At 43.0% G+C, this 23,089-nt stretch overlaps 1 protein-coding gene across 4 annotated transcripts in view; it reads right to left on the bottom strand.

Annotated features, from left to right (window-relative positions):
- Positions 1-4,718: 4,718 nt before the first annotated feature.
- The window catches only part of ADIPOR2 (adiponectin receptor 2), a 49,009-nt gene continuing 30,638 nt past the window's right edge, over positions 4,719-23,089 (bottom strand). For all 4 annotated transcript variants that reach the window (XM_076341371.1, XM_076341381.1, XM_076341399.1 and 1 more), the window contains exons 3-8: positions 14,580-14,699; positions 12,560-12,731; positions 11,695-11,881; positions 10,428-10,615; positions 9,006-9,199; positions 4,719-7,485 (exon numbers count right to left, since the gene is read on the bottom strand). In XM_076341371.1, the coding sequence (XP_076197486.1) occupies positions 7,354-7,485; positions 9,006-9,199; positions 10,428-10,615; positions 11,695-11,881; positions 12,560-12,731; positions 14,580-14,699 (993 nt within the window). In that variant the 3' untranslated portion in view covers positions 4,719-7,353. The remainder of the gene's footprint in view (positions 7,486-9,005; positions 9,200-10,427; positions 10,616-11,694; positions 11,882-12,559; positions 12,732-14,579; positions 14,700-23,089) is intronic.

Raw genomic sequence — 23,089 nt, 5'->3', positions numbered from 1 at the left:
CTTGGGACAGAGCAGACAGATGACTACACCTTCGAGTATGACCAGACAGGGATGACTTCATCCTGCAAAACAGTAGGAAAATCAGCCCTGGATTTACAGCAGTTTGCAATTGGGAGCAGTCACAAAGGCAGCAGCTTTTTAGCAGGCTGGCCTGAGTTGGCTTATACTTAGCAAGAGCCTGGCACATTCCAGGTTGGGGATGGTGGCGGTCGCAGTGAGGAGCCATATGCTCCAAGCAGAGCAAAGAGGGGGGGTGCCTTCCTCTGCCACAACAAAGGACCAATACCACATTCTTGCTTGGCTTTACGCACACCTCTCAGACTAGAGCTCCTCGGAGTATTTTCCAGGATGCTTTTTCTGCTGACAAAGCCCACTGGTACTTTCTGCATGGAAACCCTGCGCTCTTACATGCCTCTGCTTGCAGGGGAGGGGGTTGAGGGCAGCCAAACACGGCACTTACGTTTGCACAAAGCAATTTTTCAAAAGCAAGTGGGGAAGGAGCATCAAAGTCCCATGCACTGAGTGACTCCATTGCTGGCTGGACCCTCGCTTGAGGGCATTGCTGCTCCCGTCCCCCCTGGACGCTGGGGAACTCTCCCATCCCTCAGCACAGGCTGTTCCCCATGCCTCTGCCCTGCCCTGCCCCAGCTGCAGGGCCCCTTACGCCACCTCTGCCCACACTTGAAAGGAGCCTTCACACCTTCCATCACTCAGCCAGTGAACGCCGCTGTCATTACCTCTCATGACATCAGCCACAGCAATGCAGCTCGTCATCAGCGCGTGATGCAAACCGTAATAGCCCCACTTGAACGCCACCAAGCACGTTTCTTCAGCAAATACCTCGTGGGCCGCGCAGAAAATTTCATCAGCTCTTCCTGCTTTGCTTCCTGCTGCCGCCTCGCATTTTGGGTGCCCCGGCACCCCACCTTTCCCCGAGCAGGCGCCCACCAGTGGCGGGAGAGGGCTGTGCACTGAGCCCCGTCCGTACACCCCTGTTTGGCTCCACCGGGGCCGGGCAGCTATCGCTGTCGCTGTCCTTCCCGCTGGCGTTACGAGGAGCAGCATGTGCATTGCACAGGGATATGCACAGGTGCTTCTTCAGCCTCCTCGAGGAAAGGCTGTGGGGACAGTGGCAGGAGGCTGCCAGCCTTCCCGGAGGCCCTGCCACCCCCCGGCCATCACACCAGGGGCTGGCCTCTCACGAGCAGCAAGGAAGGGGACAGGGAGCTGCCGGGAAAGCCCCTATGCTGGTGAGAGCGAGTACACCCATGCTGTATCTTACACGCTAGCCAAAAACCCAAGCTGCGCTTGCTTGTCTAAATTTCAGCCAGCAGTGGCTTCCTTCAGCCCTGTGCAGCCAGCCCCCCCGGCAACAGGGGCTGGAGCCTGCTGTAACCCCCCTCCTGCCCAGCTCTGAGGGACACAGCATCACTTTCAAAACCGGCAGGAGGCTGCCTGGCAAAGGCAGCAAACCCAGCCTGGCCGTCCCTGCGGGCAGCGGGACAGGGGGAGCTGGGCCGGAGCCAGGGCAGAGCCCCAGGCTGGCTACCGCAGCCAGGGAGGTGGTGGCAGTGGCTGCTGCCTCCCAGGAGGGATGGCTTCCCGCTTCTCCTTCACAGCGGCAGCTGCCGTCCCACAGCCCTGGCTGCTCCTGCTGCAAGTGGAAGGGGAGCTGCCCAAGCCTGCCTCTGCCGCCGGCCGGCCCCGCAGCCTGGCGTTGGCTGCAGAGAACAACTTCTTCAGTTTAGGGGAGCTCAGCTACAGCCAGCGCTAAGGCAAACCTCAAACCATATGCACAGGTTCGGCATGGTTAGAGACGAAAATAAAAGACAGCTACTGGAGCTGGTTTAGGTGTCATTTGCATCTGTTATGGAAACGCATCATTGCTCTGGGAACCCAGCCAGGCACATGATTTTCCCATCTCGTTTACAACTAGACCGGTTCGGTTTTTATGCCAACTGTGAAGTGCCCCTGTGCCCAGTTGTACCACTACGGAGGTGAAGCTGCTAATACGCGAGGTCGTTGTGAATCTCCAGTGCAAACAGCTCTGAGCTCAGGAACTGTAATAGCTCTGTTGTTCAAACATGAATTTTACTAGAGGAGAGAAGAGCCAAAGGTGAAGCTCCTGGAAATGCCAGGATTAAGACCGAGCAGGCAAACCTCGCGCACACGCAGGAGCGCCAGGCTCGCATCCCGCCATCCCTCCCCAAGGAGCCTACCTTCCCGACGGTGAACAAGATGGTGAACAAGGGACCAGTTACACTGCGGTCCTCTCACAGCAGCTGAACTGCAGCGCTGCCCAGGTGATGCTGAGCGGAGGGTTTCCTTGTGCACTTCTCCTACTATTGTTAAAGTACTTGAAGATGATCCAGTGTGACGCACTCGGCATTGCTGTGAGCTCGAGGACGGTATTCCTTCTTCATAAAGAGCAATATGGACCTAGGAATTCACACACATCCTCTCCAAGGAGCTGACCTTTTCAGGGAACTTCATTCAAAGCACATCAGTGCTCAGCACTCCTGGAAATCAGCCTAGAGAATTTCAGCTTGGGCACTCCAGACAAATACAGAAGCACTGACCAGCAGGGGAGTTTGGTTCAAATTGCCTGATGCCATGCAGGAGGCAGGGGGAAAAAATAAGAAAGGGAAAAAATGAACTCAATTTTGCAGGGAAGCCTCCAATAGCTTCAACTAAACCAAACTCAGCTCCTCCATCCTAATCATACGCTTCATTTATTTCCAGCTTCTTAAAAAGTTAGGCAATGGCCTTAGACATTCACCTTGATTGCAGCGCGTTAATCCATACTCAGGGTAAATTCACCCTTTGCAATGAGCGAAGCAAGCGATTCTTGGGAGAAGGCAAAGCATGGCCACAACTACATGCAGCAGAGGTATGACATACAACTTTAGCCTGCCCAGGCAACCTTTAAGAATCATTCTGCTTCCTGAAAACAAAATAAACCCAATTCATATTCAAAACGTGGCAGCTTCTTTCAGCGTAATTCATGTGTAATCCGATGCCGAAGTTCTCCATGCTCCTTGAATTTACTTTGCATTTCTAAAAAGAAAAAAATAAATCCATCCTGAGACCTGAAGCTGTCACAGGTCATTTACTGGAGCTGGCTCTCTTAGAAGGCACTGCAAAACACATATCTTGAGTCAAGTAACTGATAAACAGCACAGCTGTACACACCCAGACTCAGTGTGAGCCAACACAAGAGGAGGATTAGGCATATCTTGCCCAGGCGGTTCACAGATGTTTCCTGACAGCCAAGGAATGGCGATGAAGGAGCAGAAGGCCCCGCTCCAGGCACAGGGCTGTTCTGGTCAGCACCAGCCCCACTCCCTCCCCAGCCAAGCCTGACTCCTTCCTGCCCCTAAGCCTGCATACCAGGAGAAGACGATCAATCCCTTACTTGGGTACAGGCTGGGAGGCATTTCCTCTACACCAGGAATTTGAGTCCAGGCCTCCTGAACGTCTCTTCTCAGTTGCACCTGAAAATTTGCCCACAACAACCAAGGTCTCCAGCACCCACACTCCTTCCCCCCCAGCTCGTTCTTTGCACCCTCAGTCCCTCCTGCCCATTTTCCTCCTCGGAAGGTCTCACCCCCCAGTGCTTCACCTTTGGCTTTCCAGTACTGTCCATAAATCAGTGTTTCTCCTCCTTCCACCACACTCCACCCAGTTTGACTCCTTGGCCAGTGTGTTCCTTTCCCTTGTCTGCCCGTTACCCCCTGGCACCCAACCTGCAGTGGTAAGAGAAAGCCCTCTTAAGCCTTGGAGCGAGGAAGGGGACAGTACACATGCAGTCTGCTCTAAAATCTGCAAGACCAGGAACTGGAAAACTGAGCCACTGAAAACTAGTGTCTCTAAACATGCAAAAATAGATAACCTTTGAAATTATAGCTAGCCTATGTTCAGATGGAGGCTTGGGGGATGGAGAGACCTGACAAAGACTAGCCAGCCCCAAGACCACCCTGCAGCTTTATGCTCTCACTCTACAGAGTGGGTTCAGCTAAGCTTTCCAAAACAAAAGATGAAACTCAGCAGTAACACCAATCCCACTTTATCCTCAAGTTACTTTTAAAATATGGCAGAGGTCAAAAACAAGCAGACATGGGACAGGATAAACGTTATCCCAGGCTTTTCATTCTCTGCAGGTTCAGAATAATTGTATGTCAGGGGAATTCTTATGACGAGCAGCTTCATGAAGTCGTGGCAGCAGACACACCTAACACCACCTCCTTCCCCCACACCACTATCTGCCGCGTGCTACAACTGGCAACTCCAGTGGGCATCAAATAAAAGTCTAGACTTTGGAAAAACAAATTTCCCTCAAGATCAGCACTAACTAAGAGGCAGCACAGTCCATGGACACCTTTGTCTGCTGCAATGTTTGTATATGTTAAACAGTATTGAAATCTTACAGCAAGACCAGGCACAAACTCGATGTGAATTATAGACATCAAGAGCACACCACATAGCAGAACTAATGTTTCAGTCGCACGAATTCACAGCCACTGGCTTTTGCTCGGGGAGGCATACCGCAAGCATCAGTCCAACTGTAGACAAACAAGCCTTTAGGCATCAGTTTGGTTTCTGCACCAGCAGAAGCCTTTTACCTATGAAGCGTTGCCTGTAAGCATTGGGAAGGAAGAAAGGGAGAGCGACTCTTTCAAGCTTCACACGCAGCACGGAAAGACCCAAACTAGACAATATTCCATTTGGTTCTTTTATTAGCAGAAGTTAAGAATACAGCACGTAATAAGATCCCATCTTATATGGAACCATCACCAGAGTCCCCAACCATCAAAACCCCAGAATGTGCTTCATTGCTTTCAACAGTAAGCAATTTTTAAAAAGAAATATACTGAACAAGGCCACTATTTAATGGGGAAGGAAAGAAGCTGTAGGTCCTAACTATTCTATGGCAATAACCTGCACACAGAGCAAGCAAGCCTCTGACTGCTGAGAGTAAGGCATTCAGGTGCCAACCTGGGAAGAGTTCTCAGCAAGAGCTACAGAAAAGTGCACAGCTAGGTTGTTTTTATTGGAACACACAAACTTCCCAAACGGAGAGACTGACTGGGTTAAGAATAGCAGGTGGAGTACTGTGTTTTTGTAATAGTTCTGTGCTGCGTAGGACCAGGTTACAATCACCCTTCAAGGAGTGAAGGTGGGATGATCCAGGATGGAGACTGCCACTTCTGCTGGTACTGTTACAGAGGTATCCCAAAGCGCCTTACAGACAACTGATTCCAGTATGCACCACGCTTTTCTCACACACCAGTATACTTCCTGCCAGGCAACTCCACATCTTTGTCAGGGATGCCAGTGCTATTAGCCCTTGCATCCAAGTTAATACTGCTCTTTACTTCATTTTAGTACCACACAGACCTGTGATAAACAACTTCTGGCCCTACAGGCATCCAGTGTAGTTATCCTACTGAGAACACGTCCCCCTAAGCTCGCAGACTCTGCTGCAGCACCGCTTTCTGCAGCTGACCTTGCTCTCAGAGGCTTTACAAAGACTCCATTCGATGGGTGAAGCCTTAATATCCAGTCAACTTTCAGAAGGCATTCTGCTTCTATTGGACTCCATTAGGCAAAGTAACTCCCCAAAACACACTCCGTGATATCCAGGGTATGGGAAGATCTTTGCAATCCACATTTTTCTCTTGAAGGATGAAAATTCAAACTTGCACGAGTCTTAAAAAAAAAACAACAAAAACCCACACACAACAAAAAAACCACCCTTTACCTTCCTTCCTTGTGAAATACAGCATTTTATGAGCTGTTTAACTCATCTATGAGAGAGGTAATTGCTCTGAATTTCCAACTAAATACTCCAAGCAATACCTGTGCCATAACAAACAAAACGTTCAAGTTTCATCTTACGACTCCAAAGATTCTCCTTCAGTCTAGCTTCTGACTGGGCTCCAAAGATCAAGCTACATCAATTACACAAGAGAAGGGTATATACCTCCCCTTATATAGGAGGTGTGTCTGCTCCACAGCAATCCAACTGAACTCTTAGTTTTAAGAAATACCAGCAGTCCCATTGCTAAAGCACAGATGGGAAGCAGACCTAAGGAAAAAAAAAAAAAAAAAAAAAAGGAATTGCATTGGGCTGATTGTGGATTTTTCCTCTTAAAAAGAAAAACCTGCAAACTCCCTCGGCATATGGAGCCTGACACATGAGAAGGTAATGTGCTTGAGGTCTGCAGTAACTGTTAACTCCAAGTCCTGGAGCGCACAGCTTCCTCTTTCCAGTCCATCTTAACCCCACCTGTGTTTCCACTCACATGCTCAACTATCTTTTGACAAGTGCATTACCATCATTTGTTCAGACAAAAAAGAGCAGGCCCACAAATAGCAACCATCTACTCAACGGGGGCCTTTGGGTATAGGCAGGCACTGATGGAGTCGGACCGTTTGCCATTTCATGTGCAGTTATCCCATCATGCTCCAATTCATATGGTGAGAACCAAAACAACTTACTGTAACATTCACTATCCAAAACTATACAGGCCACTCAAGCTTGGAAGGCAGCTGTCCCACACGCTTAGGCAGGGCGCAGATGTATCTTTCAGGTTACTTGAGTAAATAAACTTGCTAACACTGTGACCTGGACGACAACATGATCAATCCAGCCTTCACAACCCTTGTGTACACGTACTGAACCTACTCCAAGTGCTGGCCAGGACCCCACATTGCCCAGGGCATGCTGGCCACCAGGAAAATCTGCAGGGCCAACATGCTTCACTCCTGGGAATTTTACCTGGTCCTCCTGCAATCATTTATTTTGTGCAAAATTGAAACAGTGTGTGGTACTTGCATGTTGCATTCTTTACAAAAACCCTTTTCCCCCCCACCCATTGTTTAAAACATTTATATAAATTTTATTTAAACAGAAAGTTAGAAATCTTATTTACAATTTGTTTTTCTCCCAAAAGAGCATCTAAAATCAACTCCCAAACCCTCCAAGAGGATATAAATTTAACCTTGATTTTTTTTTTTCTTTTTAAAAAAAAAAGGAAACTGCTAAGCTATCCCTCCCCACTTCTACAAATAAATATGGCATTGAACAGAAGCCGATTTGGAAGGGTCCTCTGTAGCTCAATCTGTAGATCCCAAGAATAAATTAGGGTTTCAGAATTTCCTGGTCTTCAAATTGATTCATTCCATTGCTTGAGGTATAGAATTTATCTTGGTTAGTCAGAATCCCCATGAAGCTCCATGCCCCATCAGATGAAACTTGGATTCTTCTTAGGTATTCATTTCGCTAGCCTGTATGCTTCAACCGCGCTTGCGGTACTGTTTTGGTTACGATCTTGGGCTGAAGGCTGGTTTTTACTGCATCCCATCTTCCTCTGTGCAGCCTCCTCCAACTGTGAAACGGAACTCCTGGAGGTTCGAAACCCCATGGAAGTGCACAAAAGCGCCAGCCACTACAAAGACGTGAAACAGCTGATGGGAGTGGAACTGTGGAAAAGAAAACACTTCTGTTCAGCCGGGGTATTTTGCGTTCTAGTGCTACCCTGTCTCCAAAAAAGCCCCACATTCAGCTGAAGTACACAGTAACACGTAGCAGTACCTCAAACCACAAAGTTCTCCAAGTTGTGTATTAAAAGCCCATCCCTCTCCTATCATTAGCAAAATAATCAAATTCCCCCCACACACACCCCACCCTTTCCTTCAGTCATCTTAACCAGCTGGTCAATCAACAAATATGCTACATAAATGCTATAGCGCATCTTTGTGAAGGGACAAGAATAACTTCAGAGCTTTGGGCAAAAGGCTTAAGCAGGACACTTAAAATTAGTTCCTCCACAACACACACTAGTGGTTTATTAATAAAAAGGGCTATCTCACACAGCTAACAGGTACAAACTCTGCTCTGGTCACAGGCAGTTTTACCAGGTGGACTTTCAGAACACTGTTATTTTATTTCTCTGCCACAGAGAAACAGAACGGAAAAGAAATGGTATTATATTAAAACCTAGAAACAACCAGATGTTCTGAATGAATGCCCAGGATGCTATTGATTATAGTACAGCAGAATGAAAACCATGAGGGAGCTACATGACAAAGCATGCCCTTGTTTAAGGGAAGCCATACCAATATGGATAATGCTCTTGAAAAACTTCTACAAACGTGTATTTGCAGGCTCCATGGGAAGCTTGGAAAAGAGTTGGTGGTACACCAGTGCTTTTGGAGCCTAGCTCATTATTGTAACAAGGCTTTGTTTGGCCATTTAAACAATCTAGCAAACTGGTGCTATGCAAAAGCCACTCAAACAACCCAGGCCTCATTCTCACTTCTAATCTTCTTTAGGGGCCTTAAACTATACTAGTGGAAGTAGAGTGGCCTTCCAAAGGTCCACCTCCCTCACATCTCTACTCTTGCTCCACCCAATTTCTGTCTTTACATCTTCCCCACATATTTGCCCTCTACAGTCTTCATGATCCTTTCCCTCATCCCAAGTCTCCCCCACCCACCCACTTGCTCACCCCACTTTCCCTTCTTTTGGGCCAGAGATCCCTCCAAAGTCTACCATCTCTATCCAGCGTTTTCACTGGCTGCACAAGATGAGGAGCCAGACACGGTGAAGATCCTGGAGAACACACTGAACATCAGAGAAATAACCATGCACTATTCCGCACAGAAGCAAGGTAAGATGTGTGTTTGCAGGATCCTCAACACACACACAAAAAGGTTTGAAAAGTTGCTTACCCATCTATTAAAGCTATCTAGTAGATGTGCTGGGGTGAATTTGCACACCAGCAGCTACCTCAGACCAGCCAGCTTGTGATAACTCAGCGAGAGAGGCACCAGGTAAGCTGGGCTCAGAGAGCCCACAGTTGTTTGGCCCCTTAAGACCCTATGCTTCTGGTGCAGCAGTTTGATACTTGCAATAAGAAAACATTGACACAACATCCTCCAGCCTCAAGGGGAACCTGCTTTCAGGTTGATCTCCTCATCCAGTCATTCTGTAGACTCACCCAGATGTCACACTTGCCAGGGAAGAATCTCTCCGGGATGCGGGCAGCATATAGTGCAGCACCAGTGATGTACAGGCATGCCATGAGTGCCAGCCAGCCTATCTGCCCCATTGTGGCTGCTTTCAGGAGCCCCTCAGAGATGACAAAGTGCAGGGTGGGAATAACCCCACTAAGACCCAGACCTAGAAATACTCCTGGGAGGTAAAGAAAATGTGGGAGAGTCAGATTTGAACACAGTGGCGGTAAAGGGAGACAATGAAAACACAAAAGCTACAGAGGGAAAACTCAGTATTTGCCAAAGCAGCAGAAAGGTGACAACTCTTGAAGCTAAAGGTCCCCAGAAGAGCTTTATTGGAGAGGAAGTTAAAGAATGCACGGACTTCCTTCATATACCAGAAGCTACTTAGTTATATGTTCCAGCAGATACTGAAACATTTCATTTAACAATTGCATCTGCGAGCTTTAATGTACCTTAAGCCACTTACACACCTTGGACTGTAGAGGGCACTGAGACTACATGAACTGTGTCTCACCATAATCTCTCAAGAGCAAGACAACAAGGAGAGACAACAAAGAGATTATTTATCATATGCTGTACAAGTAGTCCTAGGAAACAGAAAAGTAGCATCTGAGGCCCATCTGATCTGCCATATATGAGAACATGGTTTATTCATTTAGATTTTAGCACCAAGTACAGAAATCTTGTAGAAAAAGTGTGCGTGGGGGGAATAATCACATCCCATCCACAGATTTTTAAGTTTGGAAGGCTGAACTCTCTGAAGGTACACCCATAGCTTGTCCAGGAAATTTAGATTTACTGTAGACAGCATATGCAGGTTAAGTAACAAGAAATATTACTATTCAACCCAGCTGTGTTCAGATTCCATAGCTGCCCCCTAAAGCTTTCTCTTTCTTCCTACCTCAGAATGTGAAACCAAATCTGTTTTTGTTCTTTTGATCGTGTGAAGAGAAAAACTAGGCTCTTTGTCTTAAATATGCATTTTATCTAGGCAAATCATTCGGATTAATTAAATCATTCAATGATTTGCTAGTATCTCAGCCTAGTATTACAAAACCAAGACAAACAGTAGAAGGAATATACACATACACACATCAAGCAGTCAGTCATTTTTTGAGAGAGCAAAGTTGCCAGATATAGCTAGAAATACTTTGCACTACCTTTCCTACTGCATGTGTTACTGTCCATTTCAGGAATGCACTTCCAGGACTTGCACCAGCCCTTATCTGTGCATCCAGTTGGCTATAATCAATGCTGAAAGAAAACCCAGCAAGCTCCCAGTCCAAGAATATTAGCTCTTTATAAAATTAAGCTCTCAAGTCTTCCCAAGACGGTTTTTCCAAGTGGCAAGTAGGAAGGAGGAAAGGCAGTCAAGAAGGAAAACAATTAACTTCAGGTCTTACCTGCCCTTACACCCCGGTATTCAGGGGTTGCAAACATGTCCCATTGTGAGACAATTATGGCTGCAATGCCCAGGACACAAATCACAATCAAGTAGATGAAGCAAGGCTGAGGGTTGCAATAGAAGGAGTAGTACAGCCAGGGTACAAAGCTGCCCATTATGAGAAGTGCAATGCCAGAGTAATCCAGCCTAGAAGGAAACAAAAATCAGTTTGATAAGAAATGTGAACCTTTGGAAGTCCTCATACCAACACTCTCTTCTTTAGTAAACCAACTGTCTACTTCTCACTGCAAAATGAAGTTATTCTCACTACTGCAACTTACTTCCTGACGGCAACTCTTCTACCAACGCGCTCCTACAGTAACGGATTACCTTGCTAGACAATTAGTAAGGCCATTTTTGGACAGTCATCAGCAATACATACAGCAGCCTTTAGACCAAAGCTTTTTGAACGAAACTCAGATTTAAGCTTCAGATGTGGAAAAAAGCAGCACAAGGGTCCTCTGAACACAAAAAAGGGCACACAGTACGTTGTGAGAGCACAGCCAACACAAACACTTTAGTATTGGACAAGCATAAGTTAGTTCAGCATCAGCTTAAGCGACCACTGGGGAATTATATCCTAATTTTTCAACCATGCTGTTTTTCTATACACCAGTGAAGAAAAAGAACTCCTACAGCCACTGCTTTTTACCACACCCTGACAAAATGCTCCTACAAAAGATGGAGTTAATTTTTCAGTAGGGGATTTTAATTGCTGGGTTAACTTTAGAGGTGGTCTTGCAGATTACACAATCCTAGGTTGAATAATCTTAGGAAATATAAGATATTTAGCAGCCAGTCAAAAAAGAACATGTAGTAAAACCAAAAGATCAAGACATCTTGATACACATCATGGAGCTGTCTTTCATAAGCTTAAGATTCAGAGTTACTCAGAATAGTTGAAATGACAAGAAGTGACAGATGCATTAAAAATTCAAAGTCCTGCAACTAAGCTCTAGGTATATTACTTACAGCAGCAAGATGCATGCACACGCCTGCCAAACAGCAGAAAATGAAGGAGTTTTAAGACTAAAACAACAGCACAAAAACTCATGCTGAAACAAACAATAATTAGAAGAAGCTGCATTGAATCTCTGCTCAACTCTGTTCCAAAGCACACGCAGCCATGCAATGAACAACTCCTACACTGGGGCTCCAGCCATAAATCCCAATGCTGTTTTCCCACCTGTTTCCTATTTGGCCTACCCTGTCCTCTAGGCACTTACTTGGAGAAGAGCCGGGAAACACCTTCTGAGTGGCAATAAACTGTGTGGAAGAGCCATGAGAAAGAGAGGCAGAGTATGGCTCCCAAGAAGAACAATCCAACAACCACTTTCTCCTGCACAGGTGCTACAAAGGACATGTTTGGCCGGAACATGTAGAAGATTCCCAGACAAAGGAAGAACACGCATCCTGAAAAACAGTAACACAGAAAGGTGTCAAGTTCATGCATACTGAAAGCTTTTCTTTCTAAAAGCATGACTTTAATGTACAGGAGCACTAAACATAGGAGCTGCATTACAACCAGCAGCACACATGCAGAATAAAGCACTGCCCTACTTCAGTTATGCATTCCAACCACATTTCTGTCTCAGACTGATGCAATACAGGCTTGCATGAACTCTGTATTTTTACTTGTTTTGCAAGATGCCTGACAACTAGTTGGACATTCTAGAATAATAAAAAGATCTGTTGCAAAATGTAAAAAAAGAAGGGCATAGTTCAAAGAAACCCTTTCCCTTCAAGGCTCCTTGCAAGTTGAAAACCACTCATACAAGCTGCAACTTAAGTGTGTTCCTGTGACAAGAAATGTGATCTCAATTAACACCTACACACTTGGGGAAAAAAGAATATCTAACAGTAATTTATTAATGATCAGGAAATTTTTTATTCATTCATTTGTATTGAATGCCATAATTAAGGAAGTCCCATCCAACCCTGGTGGGGTAAAATTAGGAGAGGGATACCAACCTGTTAATTTAACAGGTTACTAATGGAATGATAATGCTGACCACCCCACACCCCTTTCTATTTTGCTCTCAAAGAAAGAGAGCAATGAAGCCAATTAGGATTAGAGCAAGCCGAAAATACCTAGAAGATGTGTCCAGATGTTACCAGTCTCTGTATGTATTCTGAAGATACTCTTGAAACAAGCCCGGAAGGAAGGCATGGGTGGTCTGTGTCCATGCAACAGGTAGTCGTTGTCCTTTAGCCAGTCAGGCAGAACATCATGGGGAATGACTCTCCATCGGCCCTCCCATACCTAGAAGTTAGAAGATTTTAGTTAAACGCAGGGAATTGACTTCCACTGATGTATGGCAAAAGTCAGAAAACCCATATTAGTAAGAGTGTTAGAGTTAATCTATGACTACAGTAAACAGAAAAGGGTTGATGGGACCTCTCTGGGGAAAAGGCTTTACACTTGAAATAACGCTTAAGTCACTGTTCCCTATTCAAAACAGTATCATTATAAAGTTGAGCTGCACCACCAGAGAAAGAAGTAGTTCAGCATTTCATTGAACAGGAAAGCTATGGGGCTTTTTTACTGCTAATGAAGGGAAAGCATTTAATTCCTTTCCATTATTTTCACAGATCATCCTTTCCATTTAATTGAAGAAGCCTACACCTAGTTCTCTCCAAGAAATAAGTAAAAGCCTGTTCTTCCAACCACAAGCCAATCTGACTATATATCTGCTAGCATTTGGGGCAGTCTAGCAAAAAAGCTACCCATCAGCACTAATATGGGCCAGAACACATGAAGTGGCAAGAGTCCAGTGACAAGTGTCCAATCCCTTATCCAGGTTGGAAAAAAACCGCTCCCACACTCCCAAAACAAGCAGTGACAGATCAGTTAAGGCAACAGATCCATGACTCAATTCCATCAGATTTCTTCTTTAAAGGGAGAGAGAGCATATGTGCACACATTTATCCTTGCAGCTGGTTCCAAATGAAAAAAAGCGTGCACAGGTGTTCTTAGCGCTGCTTCAGTAACATAAGATACATGTAGTCTTCAGTTTGGCTTCAGAAGCAGCACTGCCAAGCAGAGGGGTATCAGGGAATTGCTTTATGTACCGGGGTTGTTTCTGCAGTGTTCCTTGGATTTGTCGTCTGGCTAGTAATACAGGAGCGAGCCTGAAGAATCCTGAAACACTAAGTTTAAAAAGCTACATTCTTATTTCAGTTTCAACAATAAGAGCTCAGAGTTTTTAAATCAATTCTCCACACTCCTTTATGGAAGCAAAACAAAACTAATCAGAATAACCAACCCTGTTAAAGACTGGGTTCTTAAATACATTAAATAAGAAAATAACTGGTTTGCTTCATGAACCAAAAATTTGAATTGAGGTAGGAACAGCAGGAAGGAATTCATTTTACACAATCCACCCTACAGAACATCTAAAAAGGGAAAAAGATGCATAGTAAAAAAAAAAAAACAAAGAAAACCACACACCCAAAACCCACACACAAAAAGACGACTAAGTAACTAGGGTCCCTCTGTAAAAACATCAAAGAATAGTTCATAAAACCAGTAGGAACAAGTGTATTAAAGGGGCAGCACTCCTTTCACCAAGAAAGGAGGGCCAGAGACTGATACAGCCCTATGGCTCTAAAAAGTAGCAAAAATTGAGGCAAGGTCAGGAACAACAAAGTCTACTTAGATATAGATTTAATACAGCCTTGTTTTCTTTTCAAGTAAGGGACAAAGCTTATTCTATAATGGATGCAAATGGTGCTGGAAAAGCAAAACATTTGCAAGTCTGAAGAAACCTGGAAAAAAACGACCTTGTAAATGGAAAGCGTCTTGAACCAGAAGGCTTTTATTCTGCTTTGCGCTCACAGGTGTTTCTCAAGAGAGACCCCTCAGTTGCATGATCAGCTTTAGAGTCTCATTTGTAATCCCTGTTGTTCCATGCTTTACAATTTATTCATTTATGACAGATTGAGATCCTGAGAAGCTGTAGTGCTACTAGTTGTAACAAGAGATGCCTATTCACAGGTGGTGTGTACCTGCTCTCCCTCACACTAATAGCGCAGTTGCTGCAGGTAGTCTGTTGCCCACTGGAGCTTCCTAAAAAAGGAAACTACTTCAGCAGTTTCCACACGCCCTTACCTTACACACAAATTCTTCCATTCTCTCCATAGCATGGTGGGCTTGTAGAAGAGGTGACATACCCATAAACCCTTCGTCTTCTTGAGGTGACTCATCATTGTGTTTATAATCCTCAGAACACTGGGGGGAAAAAAAAAACCAGAGAAAATGCTTTGTAGAACGATTAACAGAGAAAGGTGGTGATGTTTTCCACACAAAACCATGATTGGAGGTCTTGGCAAATAGAGAAGTCTTCTTTCCTTGTACGGCACTGAGGAAGGAATTCAAAAGAACCAGCAAAAAATTATTACATTCTTAGGTATCTGAGAACAACTCACATGTCTAATCCATTTTGCACATGTTTTCACCAGGTTTGGAAGAAAGCAGTGTTCTTCTGTAAGTTACGCTTCATTAAAGCCCAGATATGGAGTCTGAGGCTTGCAGCCTACCCACCTCTAGGGAAGGATTACTTCTTATTTTATGTTTCAATGTCACTATGCCTGCCTTAATGCCTCTGTAACATATCTGGCATTTTAGGACAATAAAAGGCAAGCCAAGGAGAGGAATCTATTTACCATGTTATAAATGTTTCACCTCAATTTTTAGTTCAAATCTGAAGATCTATTCTGTTTAACTGACACTTCTGTTCAGCTCGTAATCCAGTAATGGACATTTATTAATTTGTTTGAATTTCAAGGTATTTCAGAAACTAGTATGAAACGTTTGCCAATTAGACAAAGGCAAGTTATCACAGAAAAGCAGTAACAGACATCAGAGTTTTAAGCAAAATTCAAATAAAGAGAAATGTCGTATCGCCAAGGTATACCAAGAGAATTATGAAAACAAAACAAAACACTGAGCCTGGATATTCAGCTGGTACACATCACTAATAACTTTACAGGAATGAGGTTTGGTAGTTTTCTACCCTATGTTGACTTACCACATATTATGATACACTCTAGCTTTCCATTTAGGTAAAAAGCAGGGGGGCCACAAAAGTTCTACATCCCTGTTTGCTTATTACAATGCTCACGGCCCATCAGAGACTCCATTCAACACTTCAGCTTCCAAGGTAAACAAGTCTGAGAAAGCTAAAGAGAGAATGAGCCTTTTGTACCCTTCAGGCTTGATGCAGAAAGCTGCCATGCACCTTGTGACCAAGCCAAGAAAGCCCCACAATCTGTATGGTGACTGGCCTCCTCCATATTACGAGCCACAACACTTTTTCTCCCTCCTATTCCCTTATCAAGGTTAACAACTTTAAAAATCGAGATTACTTATCAATAATGCCATCCAAAGTGACTGAGAATCTAGTATATAACCTCACATACTTTACCTGTGAATTATCATCAGTAATGTTCAGGTTAATGTCCTGAACTTTGAGTCAGAGATCAATCTGGCTGTGCATTTGTCCCACATTACAGCTCTCTCCTTAGAGTAAGGCCTTATTAACTAGTGAGCTATCTAGATTCTTCAATATTTCTGTTTTTTTGAGAGAGAAATGACATGCTAATACTTGCTTTTGTACCTGAGGCTTGCAGTAGGCCACTGAAGCCTCATCTTTTGAAGAGGTCCCCCCACCACATAGCTCTTGACCCAATTTTGCTTATCCAGAATGCAGATCCCTGCTATATAATACATAGTATACATCCTTCGCATTTTATGTATCATCTCACATTTGTCCACACTAGGACAACTTGATCAACTAAATGAATCTTTGTACATAGCCATGTCCCTTGTACTGTCTACTCAACTTCATTTATCATTCCAGTCAACACCCCCTCTGAGCAAGTCTGGGCAATGATTTCATATTTTATAGCAGATGATTGATATAAACATTGATCAGCTCTAGGCAGATCCTACAGCAGTATAAGACAGTATTAAATACACTCTCACTGCCTAGATTATCCCATTAATTCTATTGAGAAAGGCATCAGGCAACACCGAGATGTAAATAGGTTTAATATCCTTTGAAAATAGGCACATGTCCTGTTGGACCAGAAAGCGTATTAAAAAACAAATTTGATTTCATTCTGACTCAACAACAGTCACTGACATTATTTCCCACACTGTCAATTTTACTGGCTTTTTCTACTAATGGATCTCTCTGGTTAGGATTCTCAGTTTTCAATATTATAAATAATTAACTCAAGGTCATAGAAACATTGAATTGTTTGGGTTGGAAGGGACCTTTAAAGATCATCTAGTCCAAGCCCCCTGCCATGGGGGTCTGGATAAGACGTTCATGATAGTCCGCACAATCTTACAAATCAAAGATATCTTCAGTTTCCAAGAACACACCTTACAGAAAGCCAAGTCTGATGTTTAAGTTCCAATATACTCGATACAAGAAGCACTGCTATACCTTTTAGCTACCCTAGAATTTCCTCCTCCAGCATCACACAATGACCAGCTGGAGTGGGGTGAACAAGTTAGTAATCCTGAATTTACAAAACTGGGTGGACTGAAGGAAAAAAGGTCCCTTACAGAATCAAAGCCTGTATTCATTGCAGTCTGCCCAGTGACTCAAAGCCAAAAAATGTTCATTTCCCTCTCTCCACATACTCACATTTCTAGAATGATGGGAAGGTTTAAATTTGAACAGACTATAAAGCTCGAAGAGCACAGCTATTTATGAACTAGTCCAAAATCTTTGCATTTTGGCAACATGCCTATAAACAAATCATTGAGCTTCTTTTAGTGATAAAAAGAATTCATATCATATATACAGTCCAGATTACTGCCAGAAAATGGAATTGATTTTACTATCTCCTTCCTGCCATTAAACTGCAAAATTAGCATTCAAGAAAAAAAAAAACCCTAATGCTCAGCTTCTTAGTCCTTTTCTCGCTAATGAGGCAAAATGAGGTCTGTTCTGGAACATCCGTCCTCCCTTGACTCCTTCACATAACATGCCATTAGAAAGAACAGTAAATTGTGCTTCTTGCAAGCTGGAAATCCATAGTTGGAGTGCAACACCAATGCCAGTTTTCATTTGGAAATCTGAAGCAATTCTATTGACCTTCAATTCTTCAGACAATGACTGAAGGAAAAGAAAACACCCCACTTTTCTGTTTAGAAAGCATATGGTTGTAAAATTTCCACTGTGACAAGTTCCTTCGTATCTTAGGATTCCCATACTCTCTCTTCTTTGGCTGATCGTATCAGAAATTCAAGAATACTGCTAGAACATAACATAAGCAAGCATAGGCTTTAGAACCTGTTTTCAACTATTTCTAAGTTCTGCCCACAGAATCACGTTTTAAAATGGGGGACACATTAGGTAAATAATCTCACTTGCCTAAGACCATGCAAGAAATGAGAGCTCAGAACAAAACTCTGATACTCCCACTTTTAATGCTGTACGGTATATGCTGAACCACGTGCTTCCAGAATAATTTTTGCCTTTGTACTTTCTAGATCAGCGGCCAAAAGGATTTTCACTCGACTAATGTTTCAAATGTTCTTTTACGTCATCTAATTTACTCCATTTCTTTTAAAAGCAGCCTCAAATTTTGACTAAATAATTCTGAGAAGTCTTCAGAGTATTTTAGAGTATCTTGAAATAAAACCCTCATTCACTTGTAACAAGCAAACTTGTTGCAATCATCAGCTGTCATTCTTCTGCTGCACATATGCAGCAACGAGTAGAATCAGTCTTTCATACAAATCAGAAATCATGGCTTCTGTATACTTACACTCTAGAGGGTCTGGACACTTATTTCTATGGAAATGCCAAACCACCCTTCCAATTTCAATCCTATCCCCTTTGCAAATTCGTAGAGTCTTAAAAGCTACCGACAAACATAGTACAGACACCTGAGATGCAAATTATACAACAGAAGTATACATGCATCCCGAGTTGAATAATGGTACCAGAGAATAATTAAACCTGAAGGACAAGTGACAATGACCAGAAGAAAACAGTTTTACTGGTTTATCCATATTCACTTTATTTTGGGAAGTTTTCCAGATTCTTTTGTGATAACAGTGATAGACAAGAAGGTAGAAGAAAGAGGTAGAAATCATTCTTCTAAACAAGAATTTCAGAGCGTGCTTTGGTAAGGATAGAAAAAGTTTAATGCCAAAATCAAGACTTAGAGCACTAGAGCAAACAAGAGCAAGAAACCTAAGAGCCCAATTGCACAGTGCCCATCTTTAGATAAGTTTTTTAACATTAAAATCTCCCTCTTTTATAGCAATGGCACAGAAGTTTTAAAAAAGTTTACATTTAGTACAAGAATTTGTTGCCTGAAAACAGTCCAAAAAAGTCAGATCACATAGCCAAAGACCCTGTTACAGACAAAACTGCAGTAAAACCTGCTCTAGTAAATGCAATATACTTCTCGTCTACTACAACAGCTTATCCTTCTCACACAGATTAACAGTTTTTATATTATCGCACTCAAATCTGTTAACAGACACACTATTAATGCACTTACTATGGAAAAGCCTGTCAGAAGTCAAGTCACAACGGTAGAAAAAGATTCCAGAAACCCTTTTCCTACTTTCGAGAAAGTTGTGTTCTCTGAACTTCAAGTGGTAAAAGTGTAGTTTCTCGAGGTCTGTAGTTTCTTGATGTCAGCTTAAAAGATTTCTAGAAAGTTTGAAAGTTTGCACATGACTACTACTTGCACAGGTGACAAGCAAGCTCTTGTTCATCACTCCAGACTGCAGTTCTGCTGGAAAACGTCATCAATCTGTGTTCATTAGAGCGTGCAAACTGAAACGTAAGTCAGACTTGAATGAAGCCACTTAAGAAGCTTACTCTGTCAAAGTGGTCCTCTTCTCCCTCACCCCCATCTTCCTTTACACTGCTTCTGGAACCCCTCTGATCCTTGGGTTGATTAGCTGATCCAATACTAATCTGGCAGAAATTACATTTTTGCTAGGTGAGCTTCCTAGTAGATAATAAAGTTGGTTCAGGTAACCAAGGGATTTAAGGAGCTCAAGCTAGTGCAACAGAAACAAAGGGAGCATCAGCTCCCATTTTACTGAGATCCACTACAGAATACTTTCTGTGGATCATGTTCAAGGCCAAGTTTCTTTTCGACACATATCAGTTGGATGCCAAATGACCTCCAGTCCCCCTTTTTGTAGGGTTTATCAGTTAGAAAGGAGCCTAAGAACCTAGCTAGGCATGGATTAAGGCAAGTTAAACTAATGATCACTTCAATAGGCTGCTGTATTCTCAAAAATTCCAGCAGCTTTCAGGACTGCACTTTCAGAAATTTGACAGTTTTCGCTGGTTGTTGCATATACGGTATTTGATGCAGAACCAGAAGTGCACACGTTAACCAGTAACACTAGTAACTGCAATACCAGTCTCCGAAACCCCAGAAAGGGCAGAACTCTCCTGTGTTAGGGTTCCCTTTTGGACAGAGTCATCACTCAGTTACTCGGGGCTTAACTGACCATGCACATACCTATGTAATACTAAGCTCTGGAGTTAATGAAGTCCCATGTCTCAAAGCTCAACTGTTTGTGATGCCAACTCACCATCAAGATGTCACCGGCACCCTAAAGCTACCATCACAAGAATTTCCAAAGCATGATGCGTAATGTTCTTGTTGCTTCCTCCAGCTGCTGATAGATGCTCCCCCAGTCTCTTCTTGATCTGTGTCCTGACAGAACTCTGCCTCGGTATGAACACATCATTGTAACACAGGCAAGATAGTTCAGAAAAAGCTAATGTCTGGATTAACACTGAGTCGTGGGATATTATATGACTCAGTACTTATATACAATTCTCCTCTTAAAATGCAAGTTAGAAAACATATGTTGCTGCATTTACAATACCACTGTTATCCCCCATATTAAACTGAAGTCACAAAGTCTAGACATGAACTGGAGTTCTTGCTCTTGTTTATCTTGATCTCATCAGATGAATGATTAATAGTGTTTAACATGACATTCAAGTCATTTAATGTTTCTTGGGGCAGCATGCCAGATTCAGTAACTCGAGAGCATTCAGCATAATGGCCAAGATACGTTCAAGGCTACAATATAAAAATGCTATTTTTCTAATCGCAGTCCTGTAACATCCTTTTCAGCTAGCCAGATTGCTTTTTTCAGCAACTCCTCTGTGCCCATTCTGTCAACTGACCTTTTATCAACTGGCCTTTTGTAAGAGGAAAGCAGCGATAGGTGGTGCCGCGCCATGCCATTTCTCCTAAAAGCCTGTTGCGCATTTTTCAGAATTTCGTCAGCTTATGTTCTTTGGATTGTAAGTAATTAACTGGAAAAGCACAGCACCTTAAAACTTTCCCTGACTTCCCCTAACTTCTGCACATACCAAGTTATTTTAAAATAACAGCTTTGTCATTTAGAGTTTACATTCTCTCTTAATCTGACAGGCTTGTAAACAGACACACCACAGTTTCCAAAAGGCTAACTACATTCACCCTCTAAGCAGGGTGCGCAAAGCTGTTTTTGCTGTCACGGGACCAAAAAAAGTCTTTCATTAGTGCTGTGCCAAAGACCCTTTCAGCCTATTGGTCAAAATGTTAAGTACTTGAAGGTTCCTGGAGTTTAGTATTTTCCCTTTGTAGGCCACCTTCTTATAAAAGCTACACTCCATTTAATATAGCACTTGGAAACAGTTTTATACAACTGGTCACGGGTGACTGCTTGCTGGCACTCATTAAAAACAAGTACTAACATTTAACACTCGTTTAGCAAATAGTCTTAGGAGAAAGTCACATTTTGGCTTCAGCAACCTTGCTAATACACCCTTATTAGAACTAGCTCCCTTGTTAAATATCTTCAGATGAAAAGCGTTTGTTGAATCTCTAAGCAGTAGCAACTACCGATTTTCTGTCAATGCCCTGTACTTGACAAGGACCAAAGACCTCAATGCCCACATGTACTCGTAAGTACACTTTGGGGAAAAGCCTGTAGAAATTGCTTCTACTACAGAAGATTCTCATGTGCCATTTTCTGCTCCTCTGTCATTGTTAATCCTGACAGCAGAAAAAGAAAACAAGCATGCTGGCTTTACCGAAAAAAATGCTCTGTTAAAAAAATAAACAGAGAAAGACTGAAAATATACTGCTGAACTTAACATAAAGAGCAGAGTCAAGTAATCTAAAACAGTTGGAGAAAGATGCAAGTTAACCCACCAATACAACACTATTTTCTCTTATATCACTGTGAAAGGCCATCACGTCCCCCATTGCTGCCCAAATCAGGCAGATAGGATCTCCAGGAGAACAAAGGCAAAAACTGTGGAATCTAACCCTTGTCCAGGGAAACAGTTGTGCCAGTGAATTATAAACAAAACCACTCCCTCCCTCTCCTAGTTTCAACACACAGCACAGCAAGCAATGGTTACAAAACCAGCTGGCAGGCAGCAAACTCAGCAGAGTACCAACACTTCCCCTCTCAAAAGAGCTAACACCCTCCAGACTAATAGGAGACAGTTGAACCCAGCTGCAACTCAACAAGCCATAACCTATTACAACTTTCACATTAATTCACAAGAGTTTTCTGGGAGACAGGGCAGGCAAAGAGACATGGCCATTTCCAACATGTTACCAGCCTTCTGGGCTGAATACTGTCTACTTGTGGTTGACTAGGTCACCAGTTTCTGTCTTTTCTGCAGACATTCAAGCTCTAGAAGCCTGTTAATAAACCAGGCACATCAACTGTCAGTGAAGGACGCATCAGCATCCTACCAACTCAAGCCTGTGGAGCCTGGAAACCATCTCCATAGACGTATTACGTCTTTGTATTGTTTAAGTGGGAATACTTGGAGACACTCTGCTCTGTGTATCCAAAAATGCTTTGCTGTACAAAAAAAAAAGTCGTATTTATACAGAAAGATACTAGATTCAAGCACTTACTTCAGTGACTAGCAGTTTGAGTAAAATATGCATTACTTCCAGTGCTTAGAACAGCAAGTAAAGGAGAAATTCAGATGTTAAAGATCTTTTGATCTGAAGTAAAATGCCAATTCACATGCTTTCAAAGAAATAACATGCTTTCCCAGGAGTTGCAGAAATGGAGGAAAGAGAGGTGATAAAGAAGTCTACAGAACAACAAATTTTCAACATAATCTGCTTTAAAACAAAAGCAAACTGTTTTGGTGGGACCTCAAATTCTGTTATGCCAGGCCTCTCCCCTACACACTCAGAAGACAACCTCTACCAACAAAACCTGTAATGCAATGCAGGAAGAAGGCAAATACAGAAGCGGATGCCAAGTTTTTAATCATAACTCCAAGTACCGATAGTAAAATGCTAGATTGAAAATAAAGGTAAATGGTTTCAAACTGAGCAAGAAATTGGCAAGTAAATCTATAAAGGAAAAAAAAAATTAAGGCAATCAGAATTTACAAATACAGCTCCAGAAAGACTATTCTTAAGGCTCAAATGTCTACCTTTGGCCTTCAAGACTTCACCTAAGTCTTCTTCACTCAGATAGCATGCACCACAAAGACAAGTTGACAATTCCATGAGTTTACATGCACCCTTCTGTCAATACCGAAACTATTTTTGTAGGTAATATGTACACACACTTCTGTAACAGAA

This window comes from Aptenodytes patagonicus, chromosome 1 (genome assembly GCF_965638725.1).
Source record: "Aptenodytes patagonicus chromosome 1, bAptPat1.pri.cur, whole genome shotgun sequence".
In the NCBI taxonomy this organism is placed as follows: Eukaryota; Metazoa; Chordata; class Aves; order Sphenisciformes; family Spheniscidae; genus Aptenodytes; species Aptenodytes patagonicus.
This window is presented reverse-complemented; position numbering and strand designations above follow the sequence as displayed.